The 15,623-nt window shown below is 47.7% G+C and overlaps 1 protein-coding gene across 1 annotated transcript; it reads left to right on the top strand.

Moving 5' to 3' along the window:
• Positions 1–325: 325 nt before the first annotated feature.
• Positions 326–13,631, top strand: ARL8B (ARF like GTPase 8B). The gene is made up of 7 exons (XM_084269437.1): positions 326–457; positions 9,720–9,800; positions 10,413–10,486; positions 10,911–11,004; positions 11,635–11,702; positions 11,896–11,966; positions 13,397–13,631. The coding sequence occupies exons 1-7, from the start codon at positions 335–337 to the stop codon at positions 13,444–13,446; spliced, it is 561 nt and encodes a 186-aa protein (XP_084125563.1). The 5' UTR covers positions 326–334; the 3' UTR covers positions 13,447–13,631.
• The last annotated feature ends 1,992 nt before the right edge of the window (positions 13,632–15,623 follow it).

The raw sequence follows: 15,623 nt of genomic DNA, 5'->3' as shown, positions 1-15,623 counted from the left end.
GGGGACGAGCTCACATCTCCCCCTCCCGCCCCAGCCCAAGATGGCGGGGCTGAGGGCACGCGGCCGCCCCGCCCCGCGCGGCCCCGCCCCCGCCCCCTCCGGTCCTCCAGAGGCGCGGCGCGGGCGGCGGCCGGCAGGGGGCGGTGTGCTGAGGCGCGGCATCCGGCGGCGGCGGCGGCGCGGCCTGTCGTGGTGCGTCATATGACCGCGGCGCGGGGACGAGCCGGGCCGTGTGTGAGCGCGCGGGTGTGCGAGTGCCGCCGCCGCCAGTGCCCGGGCCCAGCCTGCCGGTGCCGCCCAGCCCGCCGGTGCCCCCGGCCCGCCCGCCGCAGCCATGCTGGCGCTGCTCTCCCGGCTGCTGGACTGGTTCCGCTCCCTCTTCTGGAAGGAGGAGATGGAGCTCACCCTGGTGGGGCTGCAGTACTCGGGCAAGACCACCTTCGTCAACGTCATCGCGGTGAGCGGGCCGCGCCGGGGGCGGCGGCGGGCCTGGCGAGGGGCGGAGGGGGCGCGGGGGCGGCGCGGAGCCGAGGGGAGGCCGCGGCCTGCGCGGGCCCGGCGGCTGGGGGCCGGGGCAGCGGCTGGGCCGGAGGCGGCCCGGTGGCCGGGCCCGGGCTCCCCCAGCTTCGCGGCCGCGTCCCGCCCGCCGGGCTGAGGTGGCGGGACGGAGCCGCCTCGCCGGCGGTGGGCAGAACGCGGCTGCCCTGGCGGGGCAAGGCCGGCGGGGAGGGGGCCGCGCCGCCGCGGGCCTTGCCGTGTGCCGGGGCCGGCGCAGAGCCGAGCCCAGCTCCGCGCCGCGCTGGGGGCTCGCTCGGTCAGCCCGAAGCGCAGAGCGCCTTTGGGTCCGTGGCCCCTGTGGCCCTCTCGGGGCCCTCGGTGAGGGATGCGAATGTTTCCTGCTGTCAGCACTCTGACTTTTCCTCGCTCTGGCTGCTGAAACCCCCACCCAACGACCCACCTTCTCTTAAGGTGTGCACTGAGAAGGAAACCTCCGAGGGGCAGCGGGTGCAAGGTGGAGCACAGGAGGCTCCATGTGAACATGAGGAGAAACTTTTTCCCTGTGAGGGTGACAGAGCCCTGGGACAGACTGCTGAGCGGTTGTAGAGTCCCTTCTCTGGAGACATTCAGACCCACCTGGGTGTGTTCCTGTGTGATTTAGTGTGGGTGATCCTGCTCTGGTAGGGGGTTGGACTAGATGAGCTTTTGAGGACCCTTCTGACTCTGAATGTCCTGTGGTTGCAGCTGTAGCAGCAGCAGGCTGCTGAACTTGGGCCTACTTATCTGGTGATCTGCCTGGAGCAGATGAAGGCTGGGTGTGGGAATCCTCCTACACGAAGCTTTTTCCATTGTTGAACGTTTAACAAGATAGAGTGGCTTGCTTAAATGGCTTCCCCAGCTTCATCAGTGCCCTGTGCTGTGAATGCATGTGGCAGGAAGCATTCGAAGAGACGAGCTGGAAGCTCTTGTAGGGAGGCTGATAGGTGAAACTGGGGTACCTTCTGGGTTTGCAAAGAGCATGAGTGACTTGAGTCTAGGGCACCTGGACTGGGAAAGCTGAGGTCTTCAGCCTCCGACCTGAGCAGACCTTTGCCTTTTGTTTGTTTTTTGAGGCTGTCTCATTAATATTGCTGAGTATGTTTATTTATCTGTCAGTTGAGTGAGGTGCTGGATAGGAAAAGGACTTTGATTCTCCTGCAGTTATGCCTAACCCTTCTTACTCTGACAAGCTGTCAAAGCCTAACTCAGCTATCGTGTAGTGGAGGCTGATAGTGCTCAGTGGGCTTCTTGACAGCCATGAGAAACGGATCCACCCTCACAGAAGGTGCCTCTTCCTGGTTACATGAGGTGGACGTCGCTGGACTGACCTGAGAATGCCTGGAGCCTTTTCTTTCCCACACAGTAGTGGCTGCTGCTACTTCTGGGCTTGGATCTCTGAAAATGGAACTCTGAAGTTGTTGGACGACCTCAGTCTGTGGCCGCTGAGCTGATACCAGTTGGTGCATTCGTGCAACTTTGGGCTCTGAGGTGACTCTGCAGGAGTTGTGGATGGTGCTGGCCCTCCACAAAGTGCTGCTGTGCTCTCCTCTCTGTGTCATGCCAGCAGCACATCTCCTTGGGGGGGTTACCTGTGAAGCTGTACTGCACTTACTGCTGGAGGAGTACAGAACTGTAGTAGTTGTACACAGTTTAGTTTATCTAAGCCATCTCAAATGGTTGAAGTACTCCTAAGTGAAGCTGGCATCTGTTTCCAACTTGCTCTGCTAGGGGTTGGATCTCGCAAGGTTTCAACCGCGCATTAGGATCACACCCAGACACTTATCTGAGTAAGTGTCATTCAGAGAGCCTTGCAAAACCCAGTGAAATAGGGAAGCTGTTAGGCATAATGACACAGCCTAGTTAGCTGGTTCAGGTTTGGAAGCAGCAGGTCACATTTCTGAAGTTTTTAATTAAGAAATGTAGTGACTCTCAAAAAAAAAAACCCAGAGTGAGGGGCCTTGCTCAGGGGTTTTGTTATTGGCTTAAAAAAATAATAGCATGAGCTTCAGTCATTAGTGTGATATTACTTCTTGCAGGAGGAGTAGTGGTGTCCATGGCACTAACTAACGTCTTGTTAGTTGCTTCCTTGACTGCCTGGAATTGAGCAGCATGTGTTAGGAAACGAGTGTTGGAGAAGAGTGTCTGGCCTCTGCAGGCCAGGTAATGGTTGGGATGGATGGAGCTGTCAAGCACTGGGATTCTGTAGAACTAAAACAGAAGGAATGACACAGCAAGATGCTAGTCCTGGAGACAGCTCTAAGAGCTGGACTGCATAGCAAGAGCTTGCTATGGCTTAGAAGGTTGCATTTTGTCTAACAAAGGGCCGTTACCAGTCTCTTGACGGCACTGAGTTTAATGTAATAGAAATCTGTAATGTAATCTCTGCCAATCAAATCAGGCATATGTAACGAGAGGAGAAACTCAGGCCAGTTACACAGGAGGCTGGACTGCTGCTGGAGTGGAGAGGCCAGGAAAGGCAGACAGTCCAGTTCCAGAATAATCTTTTTCCAGGTTGGTAGCTGGTTTGGACCATATTTATTCCTCCAGTGTAAGCAAGCAGTGCACTAAGTCGTCAGATCAAACTTAGTTTGACTAGAAGGTTTAAAAACCAACCTTAGCAGTGAAATCAGCTTATAGCTGGATACAACTAATGCAGCTTCTGCTTTGCTAAGGCTCCTTATTAGTCACTGTCTCTAATTAGATATTAAGCATAAGTTTTCCGTGTGCGTGAGTAAACTTGCTCACAAGGGAGGATATCATTTCTTCCTGGCCCTAATTTCCATAATGTGGATGGCCTGTGGCTCTCATTTAGAGAAACTGCATGTCATCCTGGTATCACATCTTGGGTTGTTAGCTGCTTATCTGAGGGCTGGAAATGCCCACTGTGTACTGGAGTCTGCAGTATCTCCTGTCGTTTGCATCCCTGCAGTTAGTGTCGGTGAAGAGCCTTTCATCAGAGCCGCTGTCAAGGCTCTGAGTCCCCACCATGCTGGTGTGGGGAGGCAGGAGAGGCAGCCCTGCTCCACAGCCCTGCTCCACAGCCCTCTGACGCAACTGAAACATGACTCAAGTAAACTGACTCTGCTTCCAGGCTTGGGGCAGTGCATGCTGGTGAATAATGGCACACTTGTTCGGTTTCAAAAAGGTATTTCATGCAAGAGAGGTGCTTCCTATTGTGAAGTCTTGCTTAGAGCCTGGTAGAGTGATCCTTGATCCAGGCATTTGGCACCAAAGCTCGATAGCTGGGCGTTCAGCGGGCAGGAGAGGGGAGCTGTGGGGGTGGGATGGGGTTGGACTGGCATGATCACAGTTGTCAGGTTTGAGCTAGACTCATCCTGCTCTTTCTGTGGTGAGGGGATAAGTAAGATTCCTTTTTGGGGGTTGTGTCAAAGCCTGAATTAGTGCAGTTTGGTGTTTAACTTCGGAATATCTGACAAGCTGCTGAATGAGGTTTTGGTTTCCAGAGGGACAGTTTTGCAGCACTTCGACTAAAGGTTCCTTTGGCCAGCTGGGGACTGTGACTTCCACCCTCAGGACTGTCATAAGTAACTTGTCCCTGAAGAAGCCACACCTGAGAAGTGTGGGAAACAATTGAGCTGAAGAGCTTTGTACTTTAGTACCTATACTGTCGTGCCTTCTGGAACACCCAGGGAGGTCGTAAATAGCCTGTGTTGACACTTCATACACGTAGTTGTTAAGTGAGAAGGCTGATATGTTTTTAAATTAACTGTTTCTTAATCACAGAAGTCTTTTAAAATGGGTTGCTTCACTTAATCGGGCAATAAAGCTAATATGAGCTGACTCATGCTCCAGTTAATAGTCTTTCTTTGAGGTCCTGCTTGCTGTACCCTGAATGGTTTGAAACAGGTGCTGGAATTGGAATCTGCTATTTCTGTTGTGGTCTTAAGTTCTTGTACAGCATCTTTAAGCACCCAGAGAAAGATGCTTTCATGACTGTCAGAGGCATAGCACGTCCTGAGCTCTTACACAGCTAACTTCCAGATAGAAATATGCCTTTTTAGGTCTTGTTTCACTGGTGTGTGGCAGTTACATGACATCCAGTCTGTGTCCTTTCAAATATCCCACTGATGTCAGGGTTGGGGAAGTAGAAATGTGTTTTCTTGTCACATACTGCTGTTTTGCTTTCTGCAGCAATCATTCATAGGAGTGCTGTTGTAAAGCCTTTCCTGTTGGAACACGAGGACTGAAGCTGCTTAAACTAGAGTTCAAGCTTCTGAATGTGATCACAAGTAGTAGCTGAAACACTGGAGTATTTTGAGAAGGAAGCCAGGCTACAGAAACTAGAGAGTCGATTGGTCCATGGCTCCTTGGTCGAGGCTATGAATGTTGCAGAGGAGGTTTAGTGTAGGGGTGGCTTTATATAATGCTGAAATGACTCTGCTTTTTTTGTTTTTTCTCTAAGGGAGTTTTCTGAGAGATGTGGTGTTTTCCTTAGCGTGAGAAAGAAGAAATTTAGGGATGAACAGCAGGGCTTAAGGTAGTACACTGGCTTAGGTGGATTGGGAGTGTCCTGGCTGAAATTCATTCTCCAGTGATGTTCTCTCCTAGTCAGCTAAGCTTGTTTATGATCTCTTGTGGGTGGACAGAAAGTATTATGAGTAAAGATTTAAAAAATCTTTGTTTAGTAACAAAACCTATATGAAGAAATTTGTCCTATAGCAGCAATGAGTCATGTTAGCTTCATGAGATGGGCACTAAAGGCTGCCCTGGCCTTTCCTGTTTATATAAAGAATCTCCTTGTGCAGTTGTGGAATCAAAGTCTGGTGGCTGAGGATTAATTGCTGGTCAGGGACCATTGTAGGCAGCAGGACACTGCTACTGCTCTAGCTGCAAAGAAAGAAGCAGCAACATCAGTTCAACTGCTGCAGTTTATGTTCTGCCTTTAATGGCTCCTTTAATGTATTGAAATGAATTTTTAAGGAGGATACAGGAAGCAGGAATTCCAGTCTAGGCTCGCTCACTTGATCAGGCTGCTTAGGGCTGGATGCTGACAGGCTGGTAAGCCTAACTCCTTGGAGACTGGCAATCCTCTGGCTGTGGCTTATGGAGAGGCAGATGAAGTAGCCAGAGTCAATTTCGTTTTGGTTTGGGTTGTTTTTCTTCACTAAAGACAACTGGAAACTGATTGTTTAGTAAGCAGTTTCTTTAATAACAACCAAATATTACAAAAGACTAAACTTGCGTCCTGTGTATGCTTCTGGCATGTTTGGTGATGGAAAATTAAAAGCTTATCCAAAGTCTCCTGATCCCACCCTCTGGGAATGAGGCATCCCAGCAGCTGGCACACTGCTGGCTGGATCTGTGGCAAGGCTTGTGTGGGCACTGGCTGGCAAAGCCGCCCCTGGGCTGTCGATGGGCTGTGGGAGCGGGCACAGACCCAGAGAGCCAGCCTGCCAGAGTTACAGGCCAGCAGCGTGCTCAGGAGCATGGCTGAGCTTAGGGGTGTCCGTGGCGTTGCAGAGCACAGGCTGAAGCTGGTGTTAGCTGCTGTGTAACTGGTGAGCCAGACATGGATCCAGGAGATGGAGAGCACAACACAAGTGCTGTGGTCTGTGGGAGGGCTGGATACGAGCTGAGCCCGAAGGGGTTCACACAGGTGGGTGTCTGCCCTGTCTGCCTGCGTCACTGGAGTGCACTGCAGGGACTTAGTCCAGTCTGGAAGCAGTTTTGCTCCTCTGAATAATCCTTACTCAACAGAAACACTCGGGGAGGTAAATGGGTTCATGTTGCACTACGGTGCAACGATGTGCTTGGTTTCCCCAGGAACTTGGAGTATTGAGAAGGAGCCTCTTGGAAAGCAGGAGGCTTGAAGCCCTGCAGGTTCTTCCCACATGTGGTCTCTGAACTTCGCTCTGTTTAGTCTCCTTCTTCCTTATCTTTCACATAGGGGCTAGAGTTAACTTTATTTTGTGACCTTCAGCAGACTGTTTGTGTTGCTGCTGTATGGTCTGTGTGACCTTAGAGCTAACAGCTTAATTTATAATCGCTTCTCACACACAAGGCTGATCTTCAGGAGGCCTGGGTGAAGCGTGCCTGTTGGGACAGTCGCAGCTGCTGGGAAGAGATGCTGGTGCTGGATTTGTAAGCGACTAGTCTCGCTGTCCCTGACAAGTGTTGGAGCGATGCTACTGTGTATGACAACAGCCAAGCACTTTCAGATTGGGAATTGAAAATATTTCTGTGCTTATCAAGCTTGTTGTAAAGCTGATGCCTGTTTTAGAAGGAGAAGGCATTGGGTTGTGAGCACACAGTGATAGGGCTGAGTAATCTGCACTGGGGGGATAGAGGGAAGTCTGATTCAAACAGAACCGCCTACTAATAAAGCATATTCTTCTCATTGTGCTGTGCAAGTAGCTCTTGCATACAAGTACTCAAAGATGCAGCTGAATTCCTGCCTTTTTTCATCCCTAGTAGTAAACTAAAGCCTTCTAAATTCTGGGTTTAGAGAACTCCTCCTGGGCCAAGACAGTTGGATACGATAGCAGAACCTTTCCAAGGAGCTCACTGCCTGCTAACAAAATCCATTACAATAACTTGAACCATTTTTTGACCTGTGTTAGAAGATACTGAAAGCTACTGGCAGTCAGCTTAGGTCCTCTGTGAACAGAGGAATGCCTGCACTGCTGTCAGAGCCTTTCAGATGAAGATCTGAGCGGATCAGTATGCTGAAAACCCGCAGTCCAGCGTGTCTCTCAAAGCGGTGGAGTACCTGCCCCACCCCGGGATCCACAGCCTCCCACTCTCCCATGGGCAGAAAGGATGTGCTTGGGTTTGGCAGCAGCTGGAGGAGGCGCCTGCTGCTGTTTCCTTCTGACAGATCAGCAGTGTGTGGGGTAGCACTGGTTTGTCTCACCTCAGAGCAGAGCTGAAACTCAGGTTGTACCTGAGCAGCTCTGTAGTGTAGTTTTTAAGACAGAAGTTTTTCTGCTGCCTGGGTGTGTAGCGTGGGGAGAGGGTGCCTGGAAAGTACTGTAAAGTGCAGTGGCTCTTCTGAACGTGCTGGAAAAGCTGTGACAGATCACAGTAAGTTCTTCAACGTTAAATTAAACACATGGCCTCTGATCTGAAGGATTGTGTACGCTGAAAGAGCAGTGAAAGAGCGTGAACTATTGATAGGAACAGCTCTTGAGTGAAGAATCTGGAAGTGGGGTAATAACAAGTAGCACAAGGAGATGGAGGTGCAGGGAGTGCTTGGGAGGTGTTTGGTTAGCCCATGTGGGTGTAGGGTGTGTGACTGGAGAGGCAGGAATGCAGAGGTTCTTGAGCAACCGTGTCAGGGTGACCCTTCAAAGGCAAGATTGGCAGCCCGTGCTTTATGAACTGCACTAGCCAGCATCAGGCCTGGAAACTTCTAGACATGTGCTGCTGAACTATGCATGCATGGTCAGACTGGCTGGAGTGGAGGACTCATGCACTGGGCTTTCAGGACAGGAAGGGGAAGGTATGGAGCTTCAGGTCCTGCCCCTGCCCTGCTAAGTTAGAATGCTTCAAGGTTCCTGCAGCTCTGCTGCATGAGGTTGGTGTCAGCTCGTCTGTGTAGCTTAAACAGTTGGAACTGCTTTTGAAGGAGAACACCTGCCTAGTGAGGCTTAAGCTGTCTATTTCTCAGGGCATCACTGATTTTACTGTTGCATTCCTTTCATTCAAGGACTTAATTTGTGGTTTGCCTTTTTTTTCCACTCCTTTTAAAAGACTGCTAGTGTGTACAGCTGTGCATCTGTAAAGCAGATCTTCAGTATGAGAAATCACCACCCATTTAGGGGACTGCTGGCTTCAAATCCAAGCTCTGGGTGTATTTCTGGTTTGGAGGTCAACAGCAAGACCAGCGTGCTGCCTAGCTGAGTGACTTGGCCAAATAAGCTCGAATGAGATCTTGGTTTTCAGTTGACTTCTAATGTTTATCAGCACTAGACTGGGGTCTGTACTGTGTGAAGCTTGACACTTTGGTTTGCTAGTGGAAAATCACGAGGTTTTTAGGGGGTGAAATAATGGGAACAAGCTGAGGACAGTCTGGGCTTCCAGGCGTGGAAGTGAATGACAAAGCATTGGTACTACAAGCTGCTCGTCTTCTGGTTGCTATCTCTGAACAGTGTGTACTCAAGGCGTGGTCATCAGACTTAGGGCCCAAGTGGAAATAGTAACTAACTCTACAGGGTAACGTGACACTGGCTTCAGAGATCCTAAAGGCTTTTAACTCAGGCTGGCTTCCCCGAGCAGCTTCAGGGGGAGAAGCAGACTTTTTGCTGCTACAATATTGAACCCTAATTAACTGAGTGCATTTGAGTTGCCCTTTTTTCCAAGTCTGTTTGACTGTCTGGTTTGGTTACACATGATGGATGTAGATATGTACTGACCACGGTGGCTGAGATGAACTTTCTGCCAAAGAGCCAAGGGAGCACAGGAGGAATCTGTGCTCCTGTTGGTAACACTTGTTATGGCTCCTGGGTTGGCTACAGGAGATAGCTGTGAGCTCTGCTTTCAAGCTGTTACAGATAAAAACATCTGCCACTAGAGAACAAACCTCTCCAACATGACACTTTTTTGCAGCAGTTATATCAGAGCTTGAACTGATGCTGAACTGGCAGAAACAGGCTGAAATCCTCTCCAGTTGCCCTTTGACTGCCTCTGCTGCTGAGCAAGGTGGACACTGCATAGCCTAGCAGGAAGCAGACCTGTCAGGTCCTTCCTCTCTCCAGCCTTTTAAAGCTCCTTGGGGAGGTAACCATACCTGTGGGCTGGAGGCTTACTCCACCAGAGTGATTTATGACTGTAAATGCTGTCCATGGAGTAGCTTGCATCAGAGGGAAATCTTCTGGATGTTTCTAGCTTCCAGGTAACTAGGAGATCCTGTTGTACAGAAGGTGGCTCCAGCAGAAGTAGGCTTTTCTGTTCTTGCCCTGGCTGTCCATCTGTTCAGCTTTTCAAAGCACTTCTCTCTGAGTAACTCTGTTCTCCTGACTGCCTCAGGGCCTGGAAAATTATGTAAGTGCTTGTAAGAAATGACTTGACTGGCTTCACACAAGCTTCAGTGCACATTAACGTAGTATCTGCGACTTCTTGGCTATAAAGCCTTTGGTTGGAATGCAGATGCTTAGAAAAAGCTTATGATATTTTACCAGTCACATCAGATAAGCACTAAACTTAACTTTCTCTTTTTCCAGTCAGGTCAATTCAGTGAAGATATGATTCCTACTGTGGGCTTCAACATGAGAAAAGTTACGAAGGGTAATGTTACAATAAAGGTATGTTACTGCTACTGTCTCTTAAACCCATGCAAGGTGCTGTTCAGCTTCTAGTTTAAAACGTGTATGTTTGCCCTGTTCTGCTTCCACCATTGGGACAGCTACAGGAAACTGAAGAGGCTCAGCTAAATCTGTCAGACAGCTTTAAGAGTGCACTCCTGCTTGTTCGTGGGGTTTCTTAAATGAGAGTGATGGACTAGTTGAAGCCATGTTGTGATAATGCTGTTTGGCTTCAATCTGATTTGATTTTCACATGTTTAGAGCCCAAAGATCCTCCTCCTCTGCTCATCAGCATTGCTTAAGGGAAGGCTTACATCAAAAGCAAAGTTTTAAGTCAATATAGCTTTATTTTCTTGTGTACCACGATGTGTAAAGTTAGTACACGTGTGTGTTCTTGCATCTGGTGCAAGATGCTCCAGTTTGCAGGCCCAGTAGCATGAGATGCAAGCTTTGAGTGGCTGTGCAAGGGATTGTAGCTGTTGCAGGACGTGTGAGGCCCTGCAGCTGGCCTGAGGAGAAGGGAGAACTTGGGGTTTGATTTCTTGCCTTATCTTTGCGTGACACATTTCAACAGACTGCATGGCTGACTTGTCTCTTTCCCCTTGCCTTAAGATTTGGGATATAGGAGGGCAGCCACGATTCCGGAGCATGTGGGAGCGATATTGCAGAGGAGTTAATGCTATTGTGTAAGTGTTGTCTTCCTTCAGCTAGTACTTAACTTCAGGTTTGCCTCTCTTCTGTGTGTAGCCTCTCTAACAGTGCATGCTTGACTCTAGCACTCCTCTCTTTAATTTTGAAACTGTACTGCAACTGCATTGACCTTTTTACCCTTAAGTTCAGTGCTCAAGATGGATTATTTTCTTATCAGTGCCTGATCTGAAAGTAGTAACTGCTTCCTGCCTGGAGTGGGTGGCAGTGCTGTCATAACTCAGAGTCTTTTATGTGCTCTGATCTTAGAGAATTTTTTTAAAAGAACCAAATTCTTTGCTCAGAAGGCCCAGCTTTGTTTAAAGCCTTGTTGAGTGTGCTCAGAACTGAACTACTTCAGAAGCAGCAGTGCTTCCTTTACACTCTCAGCCTCACTGACCCAACCTTAAATTCTCTTTAAAGCTACATGGTAGATGCTGCAGATCGTGAAAAAATAGAAGCCTCTCGAAATGAGCTGCACAATCTTCTAGACAAGCCACAGTTACAAGGGATCCCTGTAAGTAATGTTGCCCTACACAGTGTTAAACTTGCTTCAGGAATGTGTATAACTTCAGAGCTCTGAAGTCCAGCTTGAACTCTTAAGTCAATCTAAGGCCTAACCTTACTGATTAGTGTGAGCATGAGCAATACCTGCTTCTAGTGCCTTAGATAAAACCGTTGGCCTCAGTCAGTCCTTCAGTGATCTCACTCTTGTTCAGTGCCTGCCAAAAATCTTTAAAAACTGAAACAGCAGTTCAGAGTATTCCACAGTGTGAGTTTGTGCTCTCTTCTAGAGTCTGCTGTAGCACAGGTTAAGCAGAGTGTAGTAGAGAAGTACAGAGTAAGTTTGGGGAATTTCAGCCAAAAGTTGATTGTTTGTAGTTTTATCAGCTGATGTGTTCTCATGCTTTTTTTTGCACATAACAGTTCATTTGTATCCCCTCTTCCTCTGTGACTAGGTCAGTCTTCCTTCTTGATTTGGTTTAATATTGACTGTCTCGTTCCATTAAGTTTAATAGCCTAGAGCAAAACTGCTTGGCACACTCCCCTGAAGTGTGTTGCTTGTGTTGTGTTTGTTGCAGGCTTTACTCTTTTTTAAACAAACAAACCCAAAGCTGAAACAGTTTCCTTTTGCTCTGCATTTCAGGTTCTAGTACTTGGAAATAAGAGAGACCTTCCTAATGCTTTGGATGAGAAACAGCTAATTGAAAAGATGTAAGTCTAACCCTTCCTAAGAAAGGCTACTGTGATAATGAATGGCTGTAGGGTTCTTGGATCAAGAAGCTTGCATTTGTAAGTAGATTGCACAGAAACAAGTTACATGAAGAAGATGAAGTGGGACAGTTTTAGAATCTAAGAGACCTTTGTTGCAAGTGAAGTGTGTGTTGAAATGTTCTCTCTTCCCTAGGAACCTTGCTGCTATTCAGGACAGAGAAATCTGCTGCTACTCAATTTCTTGCAAAGAGAAAGATAATATAGGTAATTATTAACATAAAATGCTAAATGTTACTAAGTGCTGTCAGAGGATGGATTGGGGGATTGTAACTTCTTAAACACAAGCATCCTGGCTTCTGGAAACTGGTAGCAGATCAAAGAACAGTGTGTAAGTGCACTGGTTCAATTCAGTGTAGGTCATGGTGGCAGTGAGGAGGCTCGGTATTGAAGTGGTTGGGGCTGTAGTTATCAAAGTGTATGTCAGTCTCCTGTGAAATCTGCTGACTCTTGAGTTAGTTGGCAGAAAATAGCTGACTAGTCAGCTTGGCCTAAATGATTTTATGCTTCTGCCAGGTACTTTCAACTCTGCCTCACTTCATGGGGCTAGCAAGTACTTGCAACAAGATTTTCCTCAACAGCTGTTCCCTTGAAATAATCCTGTTCCCTCGCTGGTTTTATCAAAGCTTTTTACCTTGTGGCCTGTGCCAGTCAGTACTCCATGCAGCCACCCAGTTCGTTTTTCCAGTGCTGACATCAATTGCTTTAGAACTCCTGGAGTTCACAGGCAGGAACCATGGTGCTGTGTAATGCCAAGGACTCAACACTTAGAAGGTATTGTAAGTAAACCGAGTAGTTGCAACTAAATGCAAACAGTACTCACCAACACTGGCCATCTTTCTCCTGGTACCTTCTTGTGGCTGCCATGAGATTAATGCTGGCTGGCACAAGGTTACTGGTGGGGGAAACCACTGCCTGGTGCTACAGGACCAGGCTACAAAGGGCACCAGAATTGCTTTATATTAAGCACTCAACCCCTTTCCAAGAGGAACAAACAGCCTGTGGAACTCTTCTGGCTTCTCACCTTACCATCAGTGAAAGATACAAACATGGTGGTTAGGAGGAGCAGATGGGCCTGTGGATCCTACCTCCTGCCCAGGGCTCACAGCACAGCTGAGCATCACTGATGCTGTAGGGAAGGTGCTGCTGGAAGCATCGGGCTGGAATGGTGCTACTGCATGTCACTTCCTTGGGAGACTGTCTTTCAAGCCTGGGGGAGCCTGATGCCTCGTACTGTGGGGCTAAACTAACCTCATTCTCATCAGGTGAGGAGAAACAGACTGACTAAATGGAGCAATGTTAGTCCTAAATTAATTGTGAGCCATACCAGCGGATCAGATTAGAGGAAGTCTTTTTTTCTTAGAGCTTTAGCTGACTGAGGAACCAGGCAAAACTACAGCACTGGGGCAATTCCTTGAAAAGTTGCTTAAAGGATGCTGGGCAGTTAGAGGAGCAAAGCACTGACAGCAAGTGTTCCAAAAAATCAAGCTGTTGATGGGTCTTGAACCATCCCCAAGAGAAGAGGTGGATATTCCTGCATGTGTTTGAGGACACTGGCACACCAAAGCCGTGCCAGTTACTCACACACAGACAGGTGCCTGAACGTGGAACTGAACCCTTCTTCTCTCTCTCTTTAGATATCACGCTTCAGTGGCTTATTCAGCATTCAAAATCTAGAAGAAGCTGAAGTCTTCCTGGAATCTCCAGTACCAGTTGGCCATAATCTCGATTGTCCACTTCCCTCCATGATGAGATATTACCCCAAAATCCTGTATCAAGAATCTGCCTTTTCACGGTTCATTTCTCATGTGCACTGCTGAAGACTTGTATTCCTATTCTGTCACAAAACAACTAGAGTTGTCATGATAAAGTCAGCACAAATATTTATTTTACAACCATCTCTGGTGGGAGGGTCGTGGGGGGGCTTTTTAAAGACGAAAAAATCTCTACCATGTTAACTATGATGGTACACTCTGTTCTGGTTTTTCAGGGCCAGGTTTTTATATGATTTTCAGCAAGTGTTTTATTTCTAGTGTTTAGTGGCTTGAAGATGCTGATGCTTGACAGCATTAAGATTCTGTAAGATGCCACATACAGTAGTTAGAAAACATTTAAGCGTGAGCTGTGGGATACTGATTTATCTCACAAATGCATGTGATGTGTGTGTGTAAGCAGAGGAATGGGAACTGTTTGCAGAGGGGAGCACAAGGCATAGATCAGCGTCACTAATCTACAGCTGAGATCTTTACCCTGTCACTTGAAAAAGGAAAACTCTGATGATGAATTAGGAAAGAGTCAACCCTTGAAAATCATTTTGTTGCTTCTGTTTAACATTTGTGCAGGGGGTGGGGATGGACTGTTCTGTCAGGCTTTCCAAAACTGGAATATCCCAGTGTGAAAACAAATTGCTAGGAACACCAGACTTTGCTCAAATACATTTTTCTATCTACAGAAACTAGTGGTCTCTATCCAAAACCAGAACACACATTCTGAGCAGCTGCATGACACTTAAGTTACTGGTGGTTTTGTATAGAGTCAGTCGTTGACCTTTAGCACAATATCTATGTAATTGTCTAGTGTCTCTCCTGCTCATGAAATGGCTGGGCACAGTTTCACCTGGTGCTATGGAATATCTAGGCTATTGTGACAACTCTAGACCTGCCTGCTTTCTTGATGTAACCATGTGCAAAGTCTGTAAGCTGCAAGACGAAATGTTCCACTGTGTCAAAGCACAAGAGAGCCCACGAATCGATCCTGTTTCTTGACTAGCTCCTGCAGCATAGGGAAGTATGTACAAGCTAAAGATTGTAATGTTTTTGTAGCTTTACTTTCTCAATGACTTCAGTGTATTTAAAGGGACAGGCTTGTTAAGACTGGTTTGTTCATACAGTAACATCAGTGTAGCTTACTAGTGTATGCAAATACATGGTACACCTGCTTGTGTTGCCTCACACCGTGTGTGATTCTTCACCTCAGTGTAGTTTGCATTTACATCGGAGTCTTTGGTTGGAAACACTGTTCAGTCCATATGAGTTACAAGCCAGTTCTAACTTAGGCTGCCATGGCCTTACTGTTGGTACCAGCTGCCGCGCTGCGTGCTGCCTGCATCGGGTCTGAACTTGCATTTTTAACTTTCTTTGTCCCCTTTCAGTTCTCTGAAGCATGATTTCAATTAACTCATTCTCTGGTGCTGTAGAGGAGAGGGTATATTAACTTGCTACTGTAGTCCCCAGTTCACCAGGAACTGCTACAGTTACTTTTCTTTAGCAAACTTGCTTGTGCCTAAAATAAGGAAAACTAAACTAGAATGTGTGAATCTTTGTGGGGGACCAGGTCACTGTTTAGTTAACTGGCCTATAGCTAAACTTGATGTGTTTGGTGTTGATATACTTCACTGCTTTCAGCGTTTATGGCATCCAAACACTACGGATTGTTAACCTGTGCATTACTCTCTGCATGTGAACAACTTATACAATTACTGAACTTTGTAAATACGTGGATTTTTTTATTTAGGTGGATGCATATGTTGGTTTACTGCTCTTCAGCTTTATTCAATAAACTTATGTTTATGAGGGTTGTATTGACACTAAACTGACTGAGTTGATGTGGCTTAAACTCATGGAAGTACCTTATGGGGTGTCTGTCCCCTCTCCCACGAGATTACAGTGTGGGAAGAAGGCTTGGTAAATACCTGAGCTTCTTCATGTTCTGCAGTTCAACTGTTCAAGTGAAATGCCTGTCAAACTACCTTCAAGCCTGGGGCTTTCAGCTTACCTGAGCCAGTTTAGCTAGCCACTCTCAGCAGACTTCAGTGGGGTGTTTTTACGTTTATGAAAAGCACTGGCCAGCTGACGGGTCTTAAGT

This window comes from Gallinula chloropus (assembly GCF_964237585.1).
Source record: "Gallinula chloropus genome assembly, chromosome: 12".
In the NCBI taxonomy this organism is placed as follows: domain Eukaryota; kingdom Metazoa; phylum Chordata; class Aves; order Gruiformes; family Rallidae; genus Gallinula; species Gallinula chloropus.
This window is presented reverse-complemented; position numbering and strand designations above follow the sequence as displayed.

Bases quoted from the DNA above. Each gene is read 5' to 3' on its own strand.
- ARL8B (XM_084269437.1), top strand. From the start codon at position 335: ATGCTGGCGCTGCTCTCCCGGCTGCTGGACTGGTTCCGCTCCCTCTTC. The intron at 458-9,719 runs GTGAGCGGGCCG...CTCTTTTTCCAG, and splicing joins CCTTCGTCAACGTCATCGCG to TCAGGTCAATTCAGTGAAGA. The intron at 11,703-11,895 runs GTAAGTCTAACC...TCTCTTCCCTAG, and splicing joins AAACAGCTAATTGAAAAGAT to GAACCTTGCTGCTATTCAGG.